The 18,191-nt window shown below is 43.1% G+C and overlaps 1 protein-coding gene across 3 annotated transcripts in view; it reads left to right on the top strand.

Moving 5' to 3' along the window:
* Nucleotides 1-18,191, top strand: part of ANKFY1 (ankyrin repeat and FYVE domain containing 1) — an 85,520-nt gene that overhangs the window by 14,671 nt on the left and 52,658 nt on the right. For 2 of the 3 annotated variants that reach the window (XR_004676344.1, XM_034989319.1), the window contains exons 2-3: nt 9,123-9,315; nt 14,357-14,475. Coding sequence is in view for 2 of the 3 variants with exons in the window: in XM_034989319.1 (XP_034845210.1) it covers nt 9,123-9,315; nt 14,357-14,475 (312 nt within the window). In the remaining variant the exon portion in view is untranslated. Of the gene's footprint in view, nt 1-580; nt 1,303-9,122; nt 9,316-14,356; nt 14,476-18,191 lie in introns of those variants that run through there. The other variant, XM_034989320.1, reaches the window with a different exon arrangement.

The raw sequence follows: 18,191 nt of genomic DNA, 5'->3' as shown, positions 1-18,191 counted from the left end.
ATGTTTTTCTGTTTTTCAGTCTAGAAGTTTTATAGTTTTAACCCTTACATCTAGATGCATGAACTTTGGCATAGAGTGGTGCATAAGGGTTGGGGCTCACTTGTTCCGTATGGATACTCAGTTGTCCCCACTGTCCTCTCTTCATTGAAGTACCTTGGCATGGTTGTCATTCCACCTGGCTGTGTATGTGTAGGTCCGTGTCTGGGTTCCAGGTCACCCACAGCTCTGGATGTCTATCTTGATGCCGATAGGATATTGTCCCGGTTACTGCAGGCTTGTAATGGGTTTTTTCAAATTGAATCACGGAAGTGTGCACCTTTCTTACCTCCCCCCCACCCCAAATTGTTTTGGCTGTTCTTTGTGTTACCATATAAGTTGTGGAATCATCTTGTTAAGTTCTACCAACAAAAATCGGCTGAAATTTTTATTGGGATGATGTTGAATCGTAGATCAATTTGGGGAGAATTGAAGTCTTTTTTTTGGTAAGATTTATTTATTTGAGAGAGAGCGTGAGTGAGCATGCATGGAGGGAGGGGCAGAGGGAGAGGGAGAATCTCAAGCAGACTCCCCGCTGAATGCAGAGCCCAACGCAGCCTTGATCCCAGGACCCTGAGATCATGACCTGAGCCGAAATCAAGAGTTGGACACTCAGCCACCCGGACACCTCAGAATTGATGTCTTAACAACAGTGAGACTTCTGCTCCACGAGCATAGCATAACTCTCCATTTATTGAGGTTTTTAAAATTTCTGTCAGCAATACTTTATGGTTTTCAGTGTGCAGGTCTTGCATATTTTTTTGTTAAAATTTATCCCTAAGTAGTTCATGTATTTGTTACACTATTGTAAGTGGATTATCACAGTTTATACATAGATAACCCAGAGCTTTCAAATCTGGGTAACAGTTGAAATGGAAGTAGCCAAAAGGAGTTTGATTTGAGGAAGATGTGAAGTTTGATTTGGGGCTTGTTGAGTTTGTAGTACTGGGAGGTTATCCTCCAGGAGGGACTGTTGAGAGATTTGGAGCTACTTACAGGGAGGTGACAGTAAAATATGGGTGTGCATGAGACCTTCAGGAAAAAAAGTTTAGAGTAACTTTAGTTCTAGGTCTGAAACTTGCAGGGCTGCTTCCTCTTAGGGAGCAGGTAGTCAGACTAGTCGCCAAGAAGGCTGTCTGTAATAAAGGCAGGGGAGACCTGGGGTGCAGAGTTCAGGAGCCAATAACAAAGGAATTTCAAGAAGAATGGGCTGATGGAGAGTTGGACACTGCAGAGAGGTGGAGGACCTTGAAGGATAAGGAAAAGGTAATTGAAGTGGGTTATTTTACATTCTAAGACTGCTTCAGTAGAGTGGTGTGGGCAGAAAGCCACATTTCGGAAGACTGGGGAGGTGCGGAAGGAAGCAGTGAGTAAAGCAGACTCCCTTCAGAAATTGGTGCATTCAATCAAGAGTGGAACAGTGTGGCAAAATGTGTTTGGGATAGGCTGTGAGAGCATGTTTATAAGGGTAGGAGATGAGCCTGCAGAGAAGGGTGTCTTGAAGATGCAGGGGTGTCTTCCATGGCACAGGGCTTGGTTAGGGGAGGTGAGAAGACAGATTTCTAGGCATTTAGGGCAGATTAACGCTTCTCTTTTATTTGGCTCTGGGCATCATTTTGATACACTGATTCTTTAAAAATCATCTAGAACAGGGGTTAGTCAACTATCGCCTGTGTGCCAGATCTGACCTGAGACTTATTTTTGTACAGCCCTTGAACTAAGAATGAATGAATGAATGAATGAATGAATGAATAAATAAATATTTTTCTAATGGTTGAAGAAAAAAATCAAAAGAAGACTGTCTCATGGCATGTGAAAATTGGATGAAATTCAGTTTTCAGTGTCCATAAACAAATTGTGGGGGAGAACAGCCCTGCTTGTTCATTTATGCTTTGGCATTACAGTGGCAGAATTGAGTAGTTGCCCACGGAGCCCAAATTACTGTCTGGCCCTTCCCCCAAGAGTTTGCCAAGGCCTGACTTAGAAGGAAGAGTCTTATGCAGACCACTGCTAGTTGCTTTTCGGAATTTCCCATGGCTTGCTGATTAAATATATCTATAAATATATGTATAGATATATGTATATATAGGCTAGTCATCGAGAACGCAAGTTTTTGTGTCTTACGCATTTTTTATTAAGTCAAGACTGATGAACTGTCAGCTCATTGAGATGTCTGACCTCAGACTGCATTGGTGAAGAGCACATGGGTCTTTATTATCTGGACAGAAACATGATAAACTTATAATGCAAACTGCTGACAGTCTTCACTGATACTTAGCATAGCCATGTTGGAACAATAGGTTGTGTATGTTATATAAATTTCCAGGTTTGTTTTTCTAAAGCAAAGTTGGAGGAAGAGGAGGGAACTCCAGCTGAAACCAGCCACTTGATGAAGAAGTAGTAGTTAGAGACCAGACACGGCTCGAAATGATTTAACGTGACTTAATTCCTCCTTGGCAAAACCCTGAGATACTATTATTATTTCCATGTCCACCGAGAAAACCGAAGCACAGAGAGCACTAACTGCCCGAGGTCACATGGCTAGTAAGTGGGCAGGCTGGGTTCCAGCTCAGGCAAGTGAGGCTCCAGAGTAATGCTCTTGAGGACTAGATTCCGTTGCCTCTCTAAGGATTGTAATAGTAACAAACATTCGCTGACCACACACTGCAGGGCAGGTACCCTTCTAAGGTCATTATATGTATTAGCACATTTAACACATTTACCGATGAGAATGAGGCATTTGGTTTTAGGTGTCCCAAGTCGAAAGTGTGGGGCCAGAGTCTGATCCCAGTTAGCCTTGCTCCAGAGCCTGTGGCTTCACCGCCGTCCCCACTGCCCCGTGCTGTGGGTTCTGTCTTCGTTATTGCTCCGAATGGTAACCTTACGCTTTTTCTTCTACAACTCTTAACAGCCTGATGACACTTCAAGGACACGTTTGCGTGGTTTGCAAGCAGACAGTATTCCCACTGGAGAGCATCTTGGCCGAGCGTGCTCTCTCGTGATACAAGAAATGGTGTGATGGTGGTAGTATCACGGAGAGGCGCACTTGTGATCTGGGTTTCCCGAGAGGGAGGCTGCGGAACATCTGTGATTTTGCGAATAAGAGCCCTTAATCACCCTGAAGCCCTTCTTTTATCTTGCCTCTTGTCTGATGACAATCTGTATGTCTTCTGTCAGTGTCCAGGCAGCCAGAATTTTGTGTCAGCAATTCTGGAGAGAGATTAGGGCTGTTGCAGTAGATTTTGGAATTGTGTGTGGATAACTGATAGCCAAAGAAATTTGTACGGATTCCTTGAGAAAATGATTGAAACAGAACTTTTATGATCTCCTCATTTTAAGGGTTAGATAAAGGAATCAGCGACTTTTTATTCTGGAAGGCAAATGTGCTCATAATTCAGTATCCAGATTCTTTGTGACTGTTTTGTTTCACCCCTCCTGTTAGTGAGCTCCCTGTAGGTACTAGGTTGGTGCTACATTGTTTGCAAGGGGTGCAAGCTAGACTGTCTTTTTAAAGAAACTCTCCAAGAGGCAATTCCTAATATACTGTAATGCTTAGTGCATAGTAGGTGCTTCATAAATAAAGATTGATAGTTTAAGTGAAATGGAAATGCACAGTTGTTTACTGATGCCATAGTCTTGATGGTTTGGAGCTCTGGAGGAGCAGAATACTTAGGTTGGCTAGAATGTGGCAGGGTTCAGTTTGCCTCGTGGAAGAAGAATCAGCGGTCCAGGGGCACCCGGGTGGCTCAGTCGTTAAGTGTCTGTTTTCGCCTCAGGTCATGATCCCAGGGTCCTGGGTTCAAACCCTGCATCAGGCTCCTGCTCAGCGGGAAGCCTGCTTCTCCCTCTCCCACTCCCTCTGCTTGTGTTCCCTCGCTCGCTGTCTCTCTCTCTGTCAAATAAATAAATAAAATCTTTAAAAAAAAAAAAGAAATTGTTTTCCATAATCTTTAAAATGTGTATAAAACTATATATTTGCTTCATAACTGCAAATAGAATTAAAATTCAAATATTACAAGGCTTATAGCAAAAAATAAATTGTGCCATCCCTCAGTCCTCCCCAGACCACTTTCTTCTCTCTCTGGTTACCTCTATGTGACATTGCTTATGCTGCCATTTTTGATTGATCAGTGGTAGTGACTTCTTACTGTAGTATATTAGGAGTTGCCTCTCTGAGAGTTTTTTTTAAAGCACAGCCTAACTTGCACCTCTCCAAATGAATAATAGTGATGCCTTTTAAAGTATGTCAGGCTTTGCCTTTCGGTGTGGGGATTGTCAGTGCAGACTTGCTGTCTGAGGTGACGCAATATTTAAAGTGGCTCATTCCATATTTCTCAGTATTTGCTCCTCTGTTTGGACTTTTATCACCTCACACTTCTCATAATGTCCTGTTGATTTGCCATGACTTTCACTGATCAATTTTAGATCTTAGGTCAATGAAACATTTGAATCCCATTCTGATTTTCATGACGCAAAAAAAATGTTGTGTAAACCTAATGTTATAATAGTTTAAACTATTTATCCGGTAATTATGTCACTGTGGCATGCAGGCAGGTGGAGGAAATGCTGACAGTCATGAGTGCACACGTGAATCACAGTACCATTGTCATTTAGTTCTGCAAGAGCACCATGAAGCAGCCCCTCCACCCCCATTTTACAGATAAACTGAAGCTCAGAGAGATGAACTTGCCTCCAGCTCCATGGCTAGTTACTAAAACGATTTGGAGTTTGACTCCAAAACTCACTATAAGTGTCTATCAGTTGTTTTTAACTTTTTAATTGGAGCCTAAGACACATGTGGAAAAGAGCAAATCATAATAAGTGTAGAACTCAGCGAATTATCAAAATGAAATATCCATTAATTACTCAGTTAAACAGACAAGGATGTTAGCACCGCAGAGGCCCTTATGTTCCCTCCCAGTTAGTCCCCTCCTGCTGTTCCTCCCAAGGTAGCCACTGTCATGACTTTTTTTTTTTTTTTAAGATTTTTTATTTATTTTTTGACAGAGAGAGGCACAACGAGAGAGGGAACACAGGCAGGGGGAGTGGGAGAGGGAGAAGCAGGCTTCCCGCCGAGCAGGGAGCAGCCTGATGCAGGGCTCGATCCAGGACCCTGGGACATGACCTGAGCCGCAGGCAGACGCTTAACGACTGAGCCACCCAGGCACCCCTCACTGTCATGACTTCTGACACGTAGATTCGTGTTGCTTCAGTGCTAACAGGTTTTGAACAGAATTTGATATGACTCTTGATTGTCTGTCCTTTTATACTTTCTGTTACCACATCTGGAAATTCAGTGCTAGTTTTTATTTCTTTCTGTACAGAAAAAAAAAGTATAAATTTCACACCTTATAAAAATTTTATTAACTTAATGCTTTGTGCTAAATACTTCTCCTTTTGTGGTTAATAATTACAGTTCTTGGCTTGTTAGTCAAAGCCACTGTGAAGAACTCTTCAAAACCAGTGACCTCTGTAGATCGTCACACGAGAGTAAAAGCATTAAGACTGAGTCCTACCTAAGGGCTTTTAGTCCTACCTACGTCCTACCTAAAAGGCTTTATTTACCTGAGGGCATTACCTGTAAATGCTATGTGCTGATACTTTTAAAATACTGTAGTAGGGGGGCGCCTGGGTGGCTCAGTCGTTGAGCGTCTGCCTTCGGCTCGGGTCATGATCCCAGGGTCCTGGGATCGAGCCCCACATCGGGCTCCCTGCTCAGCGGGAAGCCTGCTTCTCCCTCTCCCACTCCCCCTGCTTGTGTTCCCTCTCTGTCTCTCTATCAAATAAATAAATAAAAAATCTTTAAAAACATAAAATAAAATAAAATATTGTAGTAGGATCATTGTCAGTACTGTTTCCTTTAGCCAGTGGTTTTGAAAGCAGTATGTTGTTTAAATACATGTAGGCCAAATAATTGCAGTATTTTGGGAAAGGTATTCTAGGAATTGTCCTCTGATATGTAGCTCATGAGCACAGTGATCAGTTTAGCAGCTATAATAAGTACATTTTCATCTTGCAGGTGCCTTCTGCTTTGTTTCCCCAGGAATACTGACTTACCCCTGAGACTCACACCCAGCTTTGTGACTCCAGGCATTTATGTAACATAGATCCTCTGGAAGAGAGGAAAAATGTTTCCTACTCTATGTATGAAAAAAACAGTCTATTAGTATTTGTACAGATTTCTCTCAAAATATTTTTTTCTAATTATGAAAGCAGAACACATTTGTTACAGAATATCTGAAATGTGCAGAGAAGTGCAGTAATTCCCCCCTCAGTGAGATCTGCTAATGTTTTGTGGTATTTGTCTTTTTACTTCTTACACACGTGGATATTTATAATAAAATTGGAATTATAAAATATATTTAGTTTCACTGCCTGCTTTTTTGTTAATATATTATTTATCTTTGAATACATATAGAGTATTACATACTTCTTAGAAAACATTTGTTGCATAATAACTTCACAATCAAGTACCACACTTAGTTTATTTAACCATTCTTGTGTTTTGAACTAGTTTTTGATTTTTTCCATGTTTATAAAGAATTAGCTGTTGGATAGCAGGTGGTGGGGGAGGGATGAAGATGAGGAGAGGAAAGGAATCCTCTTAACTGGATTGTATTTGTTCAACTGAATTGATCACATACTTAGTGAACCTTTGTGTGTCAGACCCTGTGGTAGGCTCTGAGATGTAGATGTGAATTCTTTCACATTGGAGGTCAGATGCAATGAGTGAGGGCCTGAATTAAGTCATAGTGGAGATGGGGAGACAGAAGACAGAAGGATTTCCAGAGATGTTTAAGTGGGAAAGCTGATTTTTGTAGAGTTGGGGCAATGTGAGTGAGAGGGAGACATTTAAGATTACTCCCACATTTTCCCTTCACATCACTGCGCTAGACAGTGGTATCATTTATTAGTATAGGGACCATACAAAGGCAGAGCAAATTTGCTTAGAGTTTTGTCCTGGGCATAGTGAACTTGAGGTGCTTGTGGGCCCCTCGAGAGCGCAGTGTCTTTTAGGCAGATGGATAGATGAAGCTAAGAAAAGAAACCTGGACTACAGAGATGGGTTCGTGGATCATTGGCACTTAGACTGTGGCATCAGCAGCAGAGCCTGACCTGGTGGAGCTGCCTTGGGAGGACATACAGTTGAGAAGGGGGCCGGGGGTAGAACCCTGGGGAGCATCAGTGGTCAGCGGTGGGAGGGATGCAGAGAAGCATGGGAAAGACAGAGAACCAGAATGGGAAAGAGGGTGGCATCATGGTTGCTGAAAGAAGGAGGAGAACCACAGCCCATGTCTATTGAAATTGGCAATTAGGTCATTGTTGAGAGGAGTTTCAAGGGAATGGTGGGGACAGAGGAGGGAATGACAGGGGAGTAGGGGTGAGGAAGTGGTGTATAGTAGCTAGAGATGGAAGGGCAAGGGTGGTCAGATGTGCTGTGGAAGGAGGGTTTTGTTTTACTAGAGTCTTTTTTTTTTTTTAAGATTTTATTTATTTATTTGAGAGAGAGAGAATGAGAGAGAGCATGAGAGGGAGGAGGAGGGTCAGAGGGAGAAGCAGACTCCCCGCCGAGCAGGAAGCCCGATGCGGGACTCGATCCCGGGACTCCAGGATCATGACCTGACCCGAAGGCAGTCGCTTAACCGACTGAGCCACCCAGGCGCCCTGTTACTAGAGTCTTGAACAGGTTTATGTGCTGAGGAGAAGGACACAGTTGAAAGAGGTAGAAGTTGCTGAGAAGGGAGGTTGATGATAAAGCAAAGGACCTGAGCAGAGGGATGGGTTTGGAGCTGAGGTGGAGGGATTACGCACTTGCATAGGAGGGAGGTACTTGTCCTGAGGAAGCACCCAGTGGGTGGGAGGAATTGCTGGTGTGGCCAGATTGTTGGCAGTAGCTCAGTTTTCTCAAGAAACTGAGAATGAGGCAGGTTGCGTGGGAGGTGGGCTTGAGGCAGTGTCAGGGTTTGCAGTGTCTGGTGAGGGGTAGAGGGGGGAAAGGGGCCAAGGCTCGGAGGACGGGAGCAGCACCCTGGTTAGAGATCCAGGTCTCTAACCATGATCTGTAGAGGTACTGATTAGCATGGTGCTGTGAACCTCAGCAAGGCTCTGGAGCCCAGGTAATGGAGAAGGGACGTTTCTTGACCGTGTACTTCCTCAGGGAAGTCGTCCCTGGCGTTCTAAGTTAAATTTATTATAGGTTCTCACACCTCGTTCTTTCCTTCTAGTGCTCCTAGAGTTGTAGTTCTGCCTTTGATTGTTAGCATTGTTATTGTAATCATAAAAGTTTGCTTTCCGCAGCAAGCTAAAAGCTCTGAGGAAAGACACATCTGAATTTGCTTACCATTGTACAGTGTCTACTAGTTACCTAGTAGATGCTCGGTAAATGTTGAATTTAAGAACCAAGCTTTTTAATCCACCTCAGCGTGCCTGTGGATGTGACTTGCTTTCATTTGAACCATTATTGACTGCCCTGCTTCTTTCCTGAAGGAGGGGAGGTCAGGTGCTGTGGGATAGTGGGTAATAGACCACCGGCCCGGGCGTGAGAATGCGTGGGCTCTTATCCCAGCCCCCCCTCTCACCAGCTGCAGGACCGCAGGCAAGTTCTTACTCTCTCTGCGCCCCAGCATCCTCACCTGCGCAGGGTGGCTAGTGATTGTGCCGACCTCCTGGGATTGTTCTGAAGCTTGCCTGAGAAAGAGTTCACATGGGACATAGAAGAATCAGTTTTCACTACTAGTGGTTTGAAAAAACAGTCCTAGGTGGTCTTGATAATCTTTCCTTGAGACTCCTGGCTTTTATGGTAAAGGGTTTGCAGGGCAGGTACCTGTGAGCATCTTCTGTGTGTCTGTTCCTTGTCATTTATTGAGTATTGATCTTTAGAGAAACTGAGAAGAGAAACTCCTGGACCTGAAGGTCTTTCTGGCCCAGTGATGCAGTGGCACCCATAAACACATTACGGGTCCCGAAGGGAGTATCGCTAAGGAACAGTCCTTTCGCTCGTGGTCCTGTCTGTGGGGTGAGGGGTTAGTGAAAGCTGTCTGCGTCACACCTGCCGTGGTAAACTTGCTTCTTTGTCTGTCTCGCAGAGGAGGTGGCCAAGTTGGAGAAGCACTTGATGCTTCTCCGACAGGAGTACGTGAAGCTGCAGAAGACGTTGGCAGAGACAGAGAAGAGATGCACTCTTTTGGCTGCGCAAGCAAAGAAGGAAAGCAGCGACGAGTCCTTCATCAGCCGCCTGCTGACGATCGTGGCTGACCTCTATGAGCAGGAGCAGTATAGGTGAGCCCGTGGACTCAGGATGCTTTTTTCTTTTCTTTTTTTTTTAAAGATTTAATTTATTTATTTGAGAGAGAAAATAAGAGACAGCACATGAGAGGGGGGAGGGTCAGAGGGAGAAGCAGACTCCCCGCCGAGCAGGGAGCCCGATGGGGGACTCGATCCTGTGACTCCAGGATCATGACCTGAGCCGAAGGCAGACGCTTAACCACTGAGCCACCCAGGCGCCCCACAGGATGCTTTTGGTGGATTCCCAGGCCACACTGTACCTTCTCCTCTCTCACTGACTTTCTCCCAAGTTCTTTTCCTCTCTAACCAGGATACTAGCAAACCTTTAGTCCCTGGAATGTAGTAAGCTCTTTGGGGCAAAATTTTGTTTCTTTTATTTCCTGCTTATTTTTTGCACAGAATGTGGGAGTCATGGTGATAGCATTGATGAGGTGGACAGGAATTAGCTTACATGTCTGGGGATTCAGAGGGAAAGGTCCCTTTCTCATGGGATAATCAAAGAAGGAGTCTTGCTGGGGCGCCTGGGTGGCTCAGTCGTTAAGCGTCTGCCTTCGGCTCAGGTCATGATCCCGGGGTCCTGGGATCGAGCCCCACATCGGGCTCCCTGCTCGGCGGGGAGCCTGCTTCTCCCTCTCCCGCTCCCCCTGCTTGTGCTCCCTCTCTCGCTGTGTCTCTCTCTGTCAAATAAATAAATAAAATCTTAAAAAAAAAAGGAGTCTTGGAATGAGTGCGCAGGCTAGCATGATGACTGAAGAGGGAATCTGGAGCCACACAGCCTGTGTTAGAAGCTCAGCAGGCACTTACTGGCTGTGCGATCTGAAGTTGTAGGACATGCATGGGGATCCTGCTGCTGCTTACTGTTGTGTTGTTGTGAGGATTAAATAAGTACGTGTTTTAAGCGCTTAGATCAGTGCCTGGCACATAGTAGCTGTTGTTGTTAAGTGAGTTTTGAGATAAATGTTAGAGGCTGGACAGGATTCAGTAGATAAAGACAGCGATGTTACTAGTAGGGTAGTAGGGGAGGCTGAGAATAGGCTGAAATGCAGCAACATGCAGAGGATTCAGAGGATAGGAGGGACCGTCTTGGGGGTACATGTCCATGTAGGGGGCACTGGAAGAGGTGGGAAAGGTAGGGTGGTTTGAATTGGGAGGCCAAGTTGGGAAATTTGGACTTGATCCTCTAGGCAGTGTGGGATAGTGTTTTGCGCTGTTGGACAATAATGTTATTGTCAAAGTGGTGTTTCAGGAAGACGAACCTGGTAACATCGTGTAGGTAGCACTGTGCAGAGAAGAGAGCAGGGGAGCGGCTGGGATGTTGTGTGTAGTCCAGACCAGAGATGAAGAAGGGCTGAATCGGGATGGTGGCAGTGGGTATGGAAAAGAGACATGGGCGTGAACGTGCATACAAGGGAGAGTTCGGCTACTGAGGAGATGGACGATCAGGCTAGCTAAGACTAAGTAAAATTACAAAATAAATTATGACATCTAAAATAGATCAAAATCCAGGGGCGCCTGGGTGGCTCAGTCAGTGAAGCATCTGCCTTCGGCTCAGATCATGATCCCAGGGTCTTGGGATGGAGTCCCGCATCTGGCTCCCTGCTCAGCGGGGAGTCTGCTTCTCCCTCTGCTCCTACCCGCCTGCCCATGCTGTCTCTCATTTTCTTGCTGGCGTGCACACTCTCTCTCTCTCATAAATAAATAAAATCTTAAAAAAAATAAAATAGATCAAAATCTAGAACTGCTGTCTTTCAAACTTAATTATTTATAAAAGAAAGAAAAATTTAATACCCAAAACATAGGAAATATATACTCTGAGTAAGGGACAGCCTTTTAAATTGAACAGATGTAGCTACTTGTAAAATATAGTTCATTGTCTCTTTTCTATCCCTCTTTTCTTCCATGGACAAGTGAAAACTGTTTACCCTGGTGTGGGGAAAGCCTGACCTATTTCTTTCGTGGGCTCATTTCCCCCACTTCAAGGCTCTTCTCCCTTAGAACTCCCATCGTTCACTGTCTCTGTTACTATTCCATCGCGTGCATCCATTATACCTCGACCCCTCTGGGAGGCCGTGGGAATGAGCCGGGTCCCTTCAGTACAGATCCTACGGCTCCAGGGGGCCTCTCCTGAGCTTCTGAAGCCTGCCCTTCACCCCGTGCAGGTTGGAGATCAGATGTGGAATGGGACTTTCAGAGAGGACTTGAGCTTTTGAGAAGTTGGGAAATCAGTTTCTAAAGCAGATGGTCCTTTACCAAAATAAGAAAAAAAAAACCTCACAAAACTTTGTCCCGTAATATGCATTTTTTTGAAGAATTTAAATACTGTTTGTTTGTACATCTCAGTAACTGGAGTAATTAAAGAGTAGGAATTAAAAGGTTTTTAAATTGAGAAATGTGGAAGAAATTGGTCCCTTTAATTTTACTTAAGTTCAAGAGAAGGCTTTTGTCCCTTAAGATAGTTAAAAGTGATGGTAATATATCAATCTCCTAGCAATCAAGCTTACAGTTTTTCCTGTTAAAGTGTTTGAGAAACTGGTAAGAAGCTCTTTATTTATGCTTCCTCTCCAGTAACAGCATCCTAGTATGCATATTTTACAAGGAAATGCTCTTTGACTAGAATGAAAATTTTAAAGATTTTTATTATTTATTTGAGAGAGAGCACGAGCGGGAGCGGGGGGCAGAGGGAGAGGGAGAAGCAGACTCCCCACTGAGCAGGGAGCCCAACATGGTGCTCCATGGGGCTGGATCCCAGGACCCTGAGATCATGACCTGAGCCAAAGGCAGATGCTTAACTGACTGAGCCACCCAGGTGCCCCTAGAACGAAAATTTAAAAAAATTACTAGTCTCCTGATTGTTTCTGCATAGAGTTCTCAGAAACTTATCCAGTCTTCCACTTTTGAATTGTATTTGTAGAAATTGTTATTAGAAATTATTAATGAAGTCCTTGTCTGTATTTCCCTTTCCCCAGTTTGGCCTGACATTCATGAATATGTAGAAACATTCATTTTTATAATTTGGGGCTAGAAGTCAGTCAGTGGCTGGAACAGGAAACAATGAGTCTTCATTTAAGTTATTAGAATTTAATACTTTATACATAAATTTAGAGTTTAAAAATTATTTGTGTTTTATAAACAGCTTCCTGTTTTCACTGAATTTTAGAAATTTTATCAAACGATATGATTTGTTCTATTTTATTTATTTATTTATTTATTCTTAAAGATTTTATTTATTTATTTGACAGAGAGAGACAGCGAGAGCAGGAACACAAGCAGGGGGAGTGGGAGTGGGAGAAGCAGGCTCCCCGCTGAGCAGGGGGCCTGATGCAGGGCTCGATCCCAGGACCCCGGCCTCATGACCTGAGCCGAAGGCAGACGCTTAACGAATGAGCCACCCAGGCGCCCCTGATTTGTTCTATTTTAAATAAAATATTGAATTGTTTCTTTTTACTGATTAATAACGTACTACTGTGTTAACAGTAGTTTGTAATAATTTGAAATACTGAGTATCCTATTGCTCTTCTGATCTAATGTGATTAGTTGCAGCTTGGTCTTCAGTGGAGCTAGAATTGCTGACATACTTACATTCTGGAGGGTGCGTTCGTGGGATAAACTGCGTCTGCGTCAAGCATTATATAGAAACAGTATTCTGCTTGGGTCTCCTTGGGATGCATTAATTCATATCATAGATTTTTTTTTCTTTTTATTATAGAGACTTTTGTGAATTTAGCTTGTAAAGCTTTTCCAACCTAACACGTTTTGAAGGGCTGTATGAAAATAAGAGAACTTGTAAAAACACAGAATGATGATAATTAATGACTTTGGATTATTGCTGCCAACAAAGCCATATGGTACATGCTTGTGTCAGCCCAGTGGGTCATCTTTAGGTTTTTGTTAAATGCCCAGATGCTTTCCTCCCTCAGCATTTGACATTTGAGAGTCAAACATAAATAACTATTTGGAAAGCTGTTTTCACAATAATGGTTTGTCATAAATATGGAAACATGTTTGAAAAAAAGATTTCTCCTACCCCATTTCTTTATAAATGATCGAGTAAAAAATGTCCAATAATAGGTCTGCATGTTTCTGTCGAGAACAAGAATGTAGATGCTGGTTTCACGTTCTTGACTGCTTGGTCAAAGCCAGTTTGTAGCTTTTCTGCGTCCCCTTGCTTGACTCAGTGCGGTACAGCGTGTGGCTCTGTGGTCCCAGACCCCGAGTCACAGTCTTCACGTTTTCTTTCTCTCCCTGATGATTTGTCTTGATTTATTCTGCATGAAACCTCTTTTACATTTTATGTGAATATTAATCATCCTATTTAACCAGTAGGTTCACCACCTTAAGAATCCCATTAGGGAAGGGGCGCCTGGGTGGCTCAGCCGTTAAGCGTCTGCCTTCGGCGCAGGTCGTGATCCCGGGGTCCTGGGATTGAGCCCCACGCTGGGCTCCCTGCTCCACGGGAAGCCTGTTTCTCCCTCTCCCGCTCCCCCTGCTTGTGTTCCCTCTCTCGCTGTGTCTCTCTCTGTCAAATAAATAAATAAAATCTTTAAATTAAAAAAAAGATAAAATCGGGGTGCCTGGGTGGCTCAGTCGTTGAGCGTCTGCCTTCGGCGCAGGTCGTGATCCCAGGGTCCTGGGATCGAGCCCCGCGTCGGGCTCCCTGCTCAGTGGGAAGCCTGCTTCCCCCTCTCCCACTGCCCCCTGCTTGTGTTCCCTCTCTCGCTGTCTCTCTCTCTCTCTGTCAAATGAATAAATGGAATCTTTAAAAAAAAAAAAAAGAATCCCATTAGGGAAAAGCAGAATATCCCATGTGAACCAAAACTCGAAGTTGGAAACACAGATATGTCTAGCAACATGTATTACACACATGGCCCAGGAGAATTCAGTGCTAGCACAGAGAAATAACTCTGCTGTGATATTTTTCTTTTGCAAGTATATGTTGATCAATCAGTACCCATATATTTATCATTTGTGAATCCTAGCTATACCTAATTATGATGACCTTTTCCTTTTTGTATCTGTGGCTATTCTTCTTCACCAGTGATCTGAAGATAAAGGTTGGGGGCAAGCACATCAATGCTCACAAGTTTGTGCTGGCGGCCCGCAGTGACAGCTGGAGTCTGGCTACTTTGTCGTCCACCGAGGAGCTGGACCTATCAGGTGAGCCTCTGACCTGTGGGCACTTAACGACTGCCAGCGTAAGAACTTTTGGCAGGAGGTTATGTGTGAAATATTAGTGGTTTAATGAAAGTAGAAAACTTTTCTTATCAGTTGATGGTGACCGTAAACTAGTTAAATAATTAGTGAATAAGTGGGTGGAACACAAACACTTCTGTTTAATACCTGACTAATAAATCATACCTATTTGGATAGCTACGATATTCTTACAATTTATAAAATAGAAATATCTGTCCAGAAACTCTTTCATATAATATTATAAATATGGGAGCACGTGTAGAAAAAAGTTTTTCTTCTACTAGAAAAAGTCTTGGTGTTCAATTGCTTAAAATTTAACCATAGTTGCCAAAGTGCTCTTCCTGGTCTGTAGGAACTTGAACTTAGAAGTAGGAGTTACTCCAGAGAATAGGAGTCGTCTTTCTTTAGCATTAAAGGATGACCCTCAGGCTTCAGAATTTGAGCAGGTGCATTGAGCTGTTTAATGTATGACTTAATTGTTTATGCCACATTATGTTGGATAGAATTTGGGTAAATGTGGTGGTAAGTAGACTTAAAAAAAAATCATTTTCAAAAGTTTACTTCAGAATTGCATCTTCATTTAGTACTTACCTAACTGCTTTTTTAAAAAAGCAAATTTTAAATTTAATTCTTTTATTAATAGTCATGAGAATTATAACACTGTTTTCCATGCGCAGTGCTGGGAAAACTGAGATGATTATAACAAAGTCCTCACCATATAGAAATGGGGTAATAACGGATCATTTCAGGCGAGGGCTATGCATACAGTATTACAATTGCTTTATGTCTGAGGTACAGAAGACCAGCGTGGGCTGTCACTCGAGCGGTGTTGCAAAGGTTAAGTGGGCATTTATCTCAAGGGTTTAGGGGAGCAGATGGCTAATGCTTCTTCACTGTGAGTGAACTCTGTCTCTTTAGGATCGTTTCTAGGGTTGGTTTTCTTTTTTTCTTTTTTTAAGGTTTATTTATTTGAGAGAGAGAGAGAATGAGAGAGAGAGCACATGAGGAGGGGAGGGTCAGAAGGAGAAGCAGACTCCCCGCCAAGCAGGGAGCCCGATGCGGGACTCGATCCCGGGACTCCAGGATCATGACCTGAGCCGAAGGCAGTCGCTTAACCAACTGAGCCACCCAGGCGCCCGTTTCTAGGGTTTAACTTGTGACCCATAATTCAGAGTTGCAGACACACAAATATCTGAGCATGGATACACGTGTGTATGTGCATCTACGCCTGTGACAACACACCTACTTGGGAAACAGTCTTCACTGCTGTACGACGGAAACCTCTGAGCAGAGCTTTTCTTTGAGGCCGTATATCTTCGACCCCATATATAACAGAACTGTGGATAACTCTTAAAGTCCATTCACAAGAGGCATGATAGGATCTCAATTTAATTACGTGACCAAATAGTTTACAAAGATTAGAAGAGATTATAAGATATAGGAAATATTCTAACAAGAAAAAAGTTCAGAATAAGTTGTCATCTTTGGAGATCTGTTAAAACATTATCAAAAATTGATGATCCCAGTAGTTTGAGGCTCATGAAATTGGTACTCTTGCACATGGCCAGTCATATTACAGATGGTTCTGACAGTTTTAGAAAGCAGACAGCTGGGGCGCCTGGGTGGCTCAGTTGGTTAAGCAACTGCCTTCGGCTCAGGTCATGATCCTGGAGTCCCGGGATCGAGTCCCGCATCGGGCTCCCTGCTCGGCAGGGAGTCTGCTTCTACCTCTGACCCTCCTCCCTCTCATGCTCTCTGTCTCTCATTCTCTCTGTCTCAAATAATAAAATAAAATAAAATCTTTAAAAAAAAAAAAAAAAGCAGACAGCTGAGCTGTACAATAGTCTTCCTTTGAACCTCATCATTTACTTTGTCAGATGGATTCTGCCATAGGTAATTCAGACAGCATGGATATTTATCATAGTTTCGTGTGTAATTGTGAAATATTGAGTGCAATCAAAATGAGTGAGAATGGAGAACAAACAAAAAGAGGTAAGAACACAGAGACTTGCATTAAGGTATAAAAAGCCTAATTCAAACATTAAAATTTTGCTTTTACTTTTTTAGTACATCATAACATTTAAGAGCAGCTTTAACTCACTGACTGACCACAAGACTGCATCGCTGTGAATCAGGAGATTAGAAAGTGTTTAGTTTAGGAAAGTGTCATGTTTATGCCTTTAAATGTCTTTGGTCTCCTTCCTCTTATAAATACTAAGTATGGTTTGGTCTTGAAAGTTAGCTTTCAAGAGTGATCCACAGCAGAGCAGGCGTTTTGTGGCATCTGTAGATCAGGCACCTCCTAAGGTAGCTGAGAGTAGAGCCTATGGAGTTACTTTATACAGTTTATGCATGAAATTGTCATGGGGCGAGTTCGTGGAGGTGCCCTGCTCCCTGCTCCACTGTGTGCTTTGTCCAGCAGTCCTGCAGCATTTCCGTGTGTGTGTGTGTGTGTGTGTGTGTGTGATGCGATACGCAGCTCGGGGTGCCTCCGAAGCCGTGTGTGCGTGTGCGTGTGATGCGATATGCACTAACCCCGCATGGCGGCCAGCAGTTTGAGGGAGATTGGAAATAAGCTCTTGTAAACAAGTGTGTAAGTAGCTCAGAAGTGATGTTTTACGTGGTTGAACTTTTCCACACTAATAGAGTTGATAAAGGCATTTTATGAATTTATTGGTGTTTTGTTTCTTCAGAATTATTCCATCCACCTCACAGATGGCAGACACTTTTCAAGGCACTAGGGGACATAGCAGTGAATAAAATTAAATTCCTGTTTGCATGGAATTTAATTCTTAGATTGATTTTCTGAGTTCCACGTTTTCTTTTGAAGTTCTTGTGTAACTGGTGTTTCCTAAAACTCAAAATAAGCACAACTTTAATTGTGTTAATCATTGTAAAAATTTTAGCCTGTGTTGGTGAAGCTAGAGAATGCCAAGTATTTAAAACGTGTTTGGATAGATGGCGTCTTTTTAACCCATGCATTGTTCCAGAGAGTACCGTGTGTTGTGTCTGGTCCGATGCACAGATCTAGTTGTGAGAAAGTATCAGACAAACCCAAATTGAGGAACATTCCACAACATAACTGGCTAGTGTCACTCAAGTCTGTTAGGGTCATGGAAGATAGGTAAGAATCTGTTACAGATTGGAGGTCAAGGGGACAATGAAATGCAGTGTGGATTCTGGACCATAAAAAGGACGTTAATGGGAAAATTGGCAAAATTTGCAAAGGTCTGTAATTAGGTAACAGTATTATATCAGTCCTAATTACCTGGTTTTGATTATTGTCCTATGGTTGTGTAAGATGTTAACATAAGGGGAAAATGGGTAAGGGGTATCTGGGAACTCTAGAACTTTTCTGTAGTCTGAAATTATTTCAGAACACAAAGATGAAAGATACAAATTTGCTTATTTCTTTATTATTTGAACTATAAAGATATGTTTGTTAAGATACCGAGTGATCAGCTGGGAAGAGAAAGAATATGACTACTAGCCCAACGCAGTATCTCCAGACCTGTAGGAGAGCTTCTTTGTGAAATCAAACTGTTTGCTTCAGGCAGAAGGACTTGTTATCTCCTCTCTGGAGCCCTGTAGCAGGAGTGGCTCGCCCTCTGAGAGGTTCCCCGCATTAGAGCGGGTGCTTTGAAGATAAGAGTTTCTTGTGTGCTTTCTCCAGCAGAGGT

Source organism: Mirounga leonina, unplaced genomic scaffold (genome assembly GCF_011800145.1).
Source record: "Mirounga leonina isolate KUSES-001 unplaced genomic scaffold, KU_Mleo_1.0 Mir_488, whole genome shotgun sequence".
Classification (NCBI taxonomy): Eukaryota; Metazoa; Chordata; class Mammalia; order Carnivora; family Phocidae; genus Mirounga; species Mirounga leonina.
This window is presented reverse-complemented; position numbering and strand designations above follow the sequence as displayed.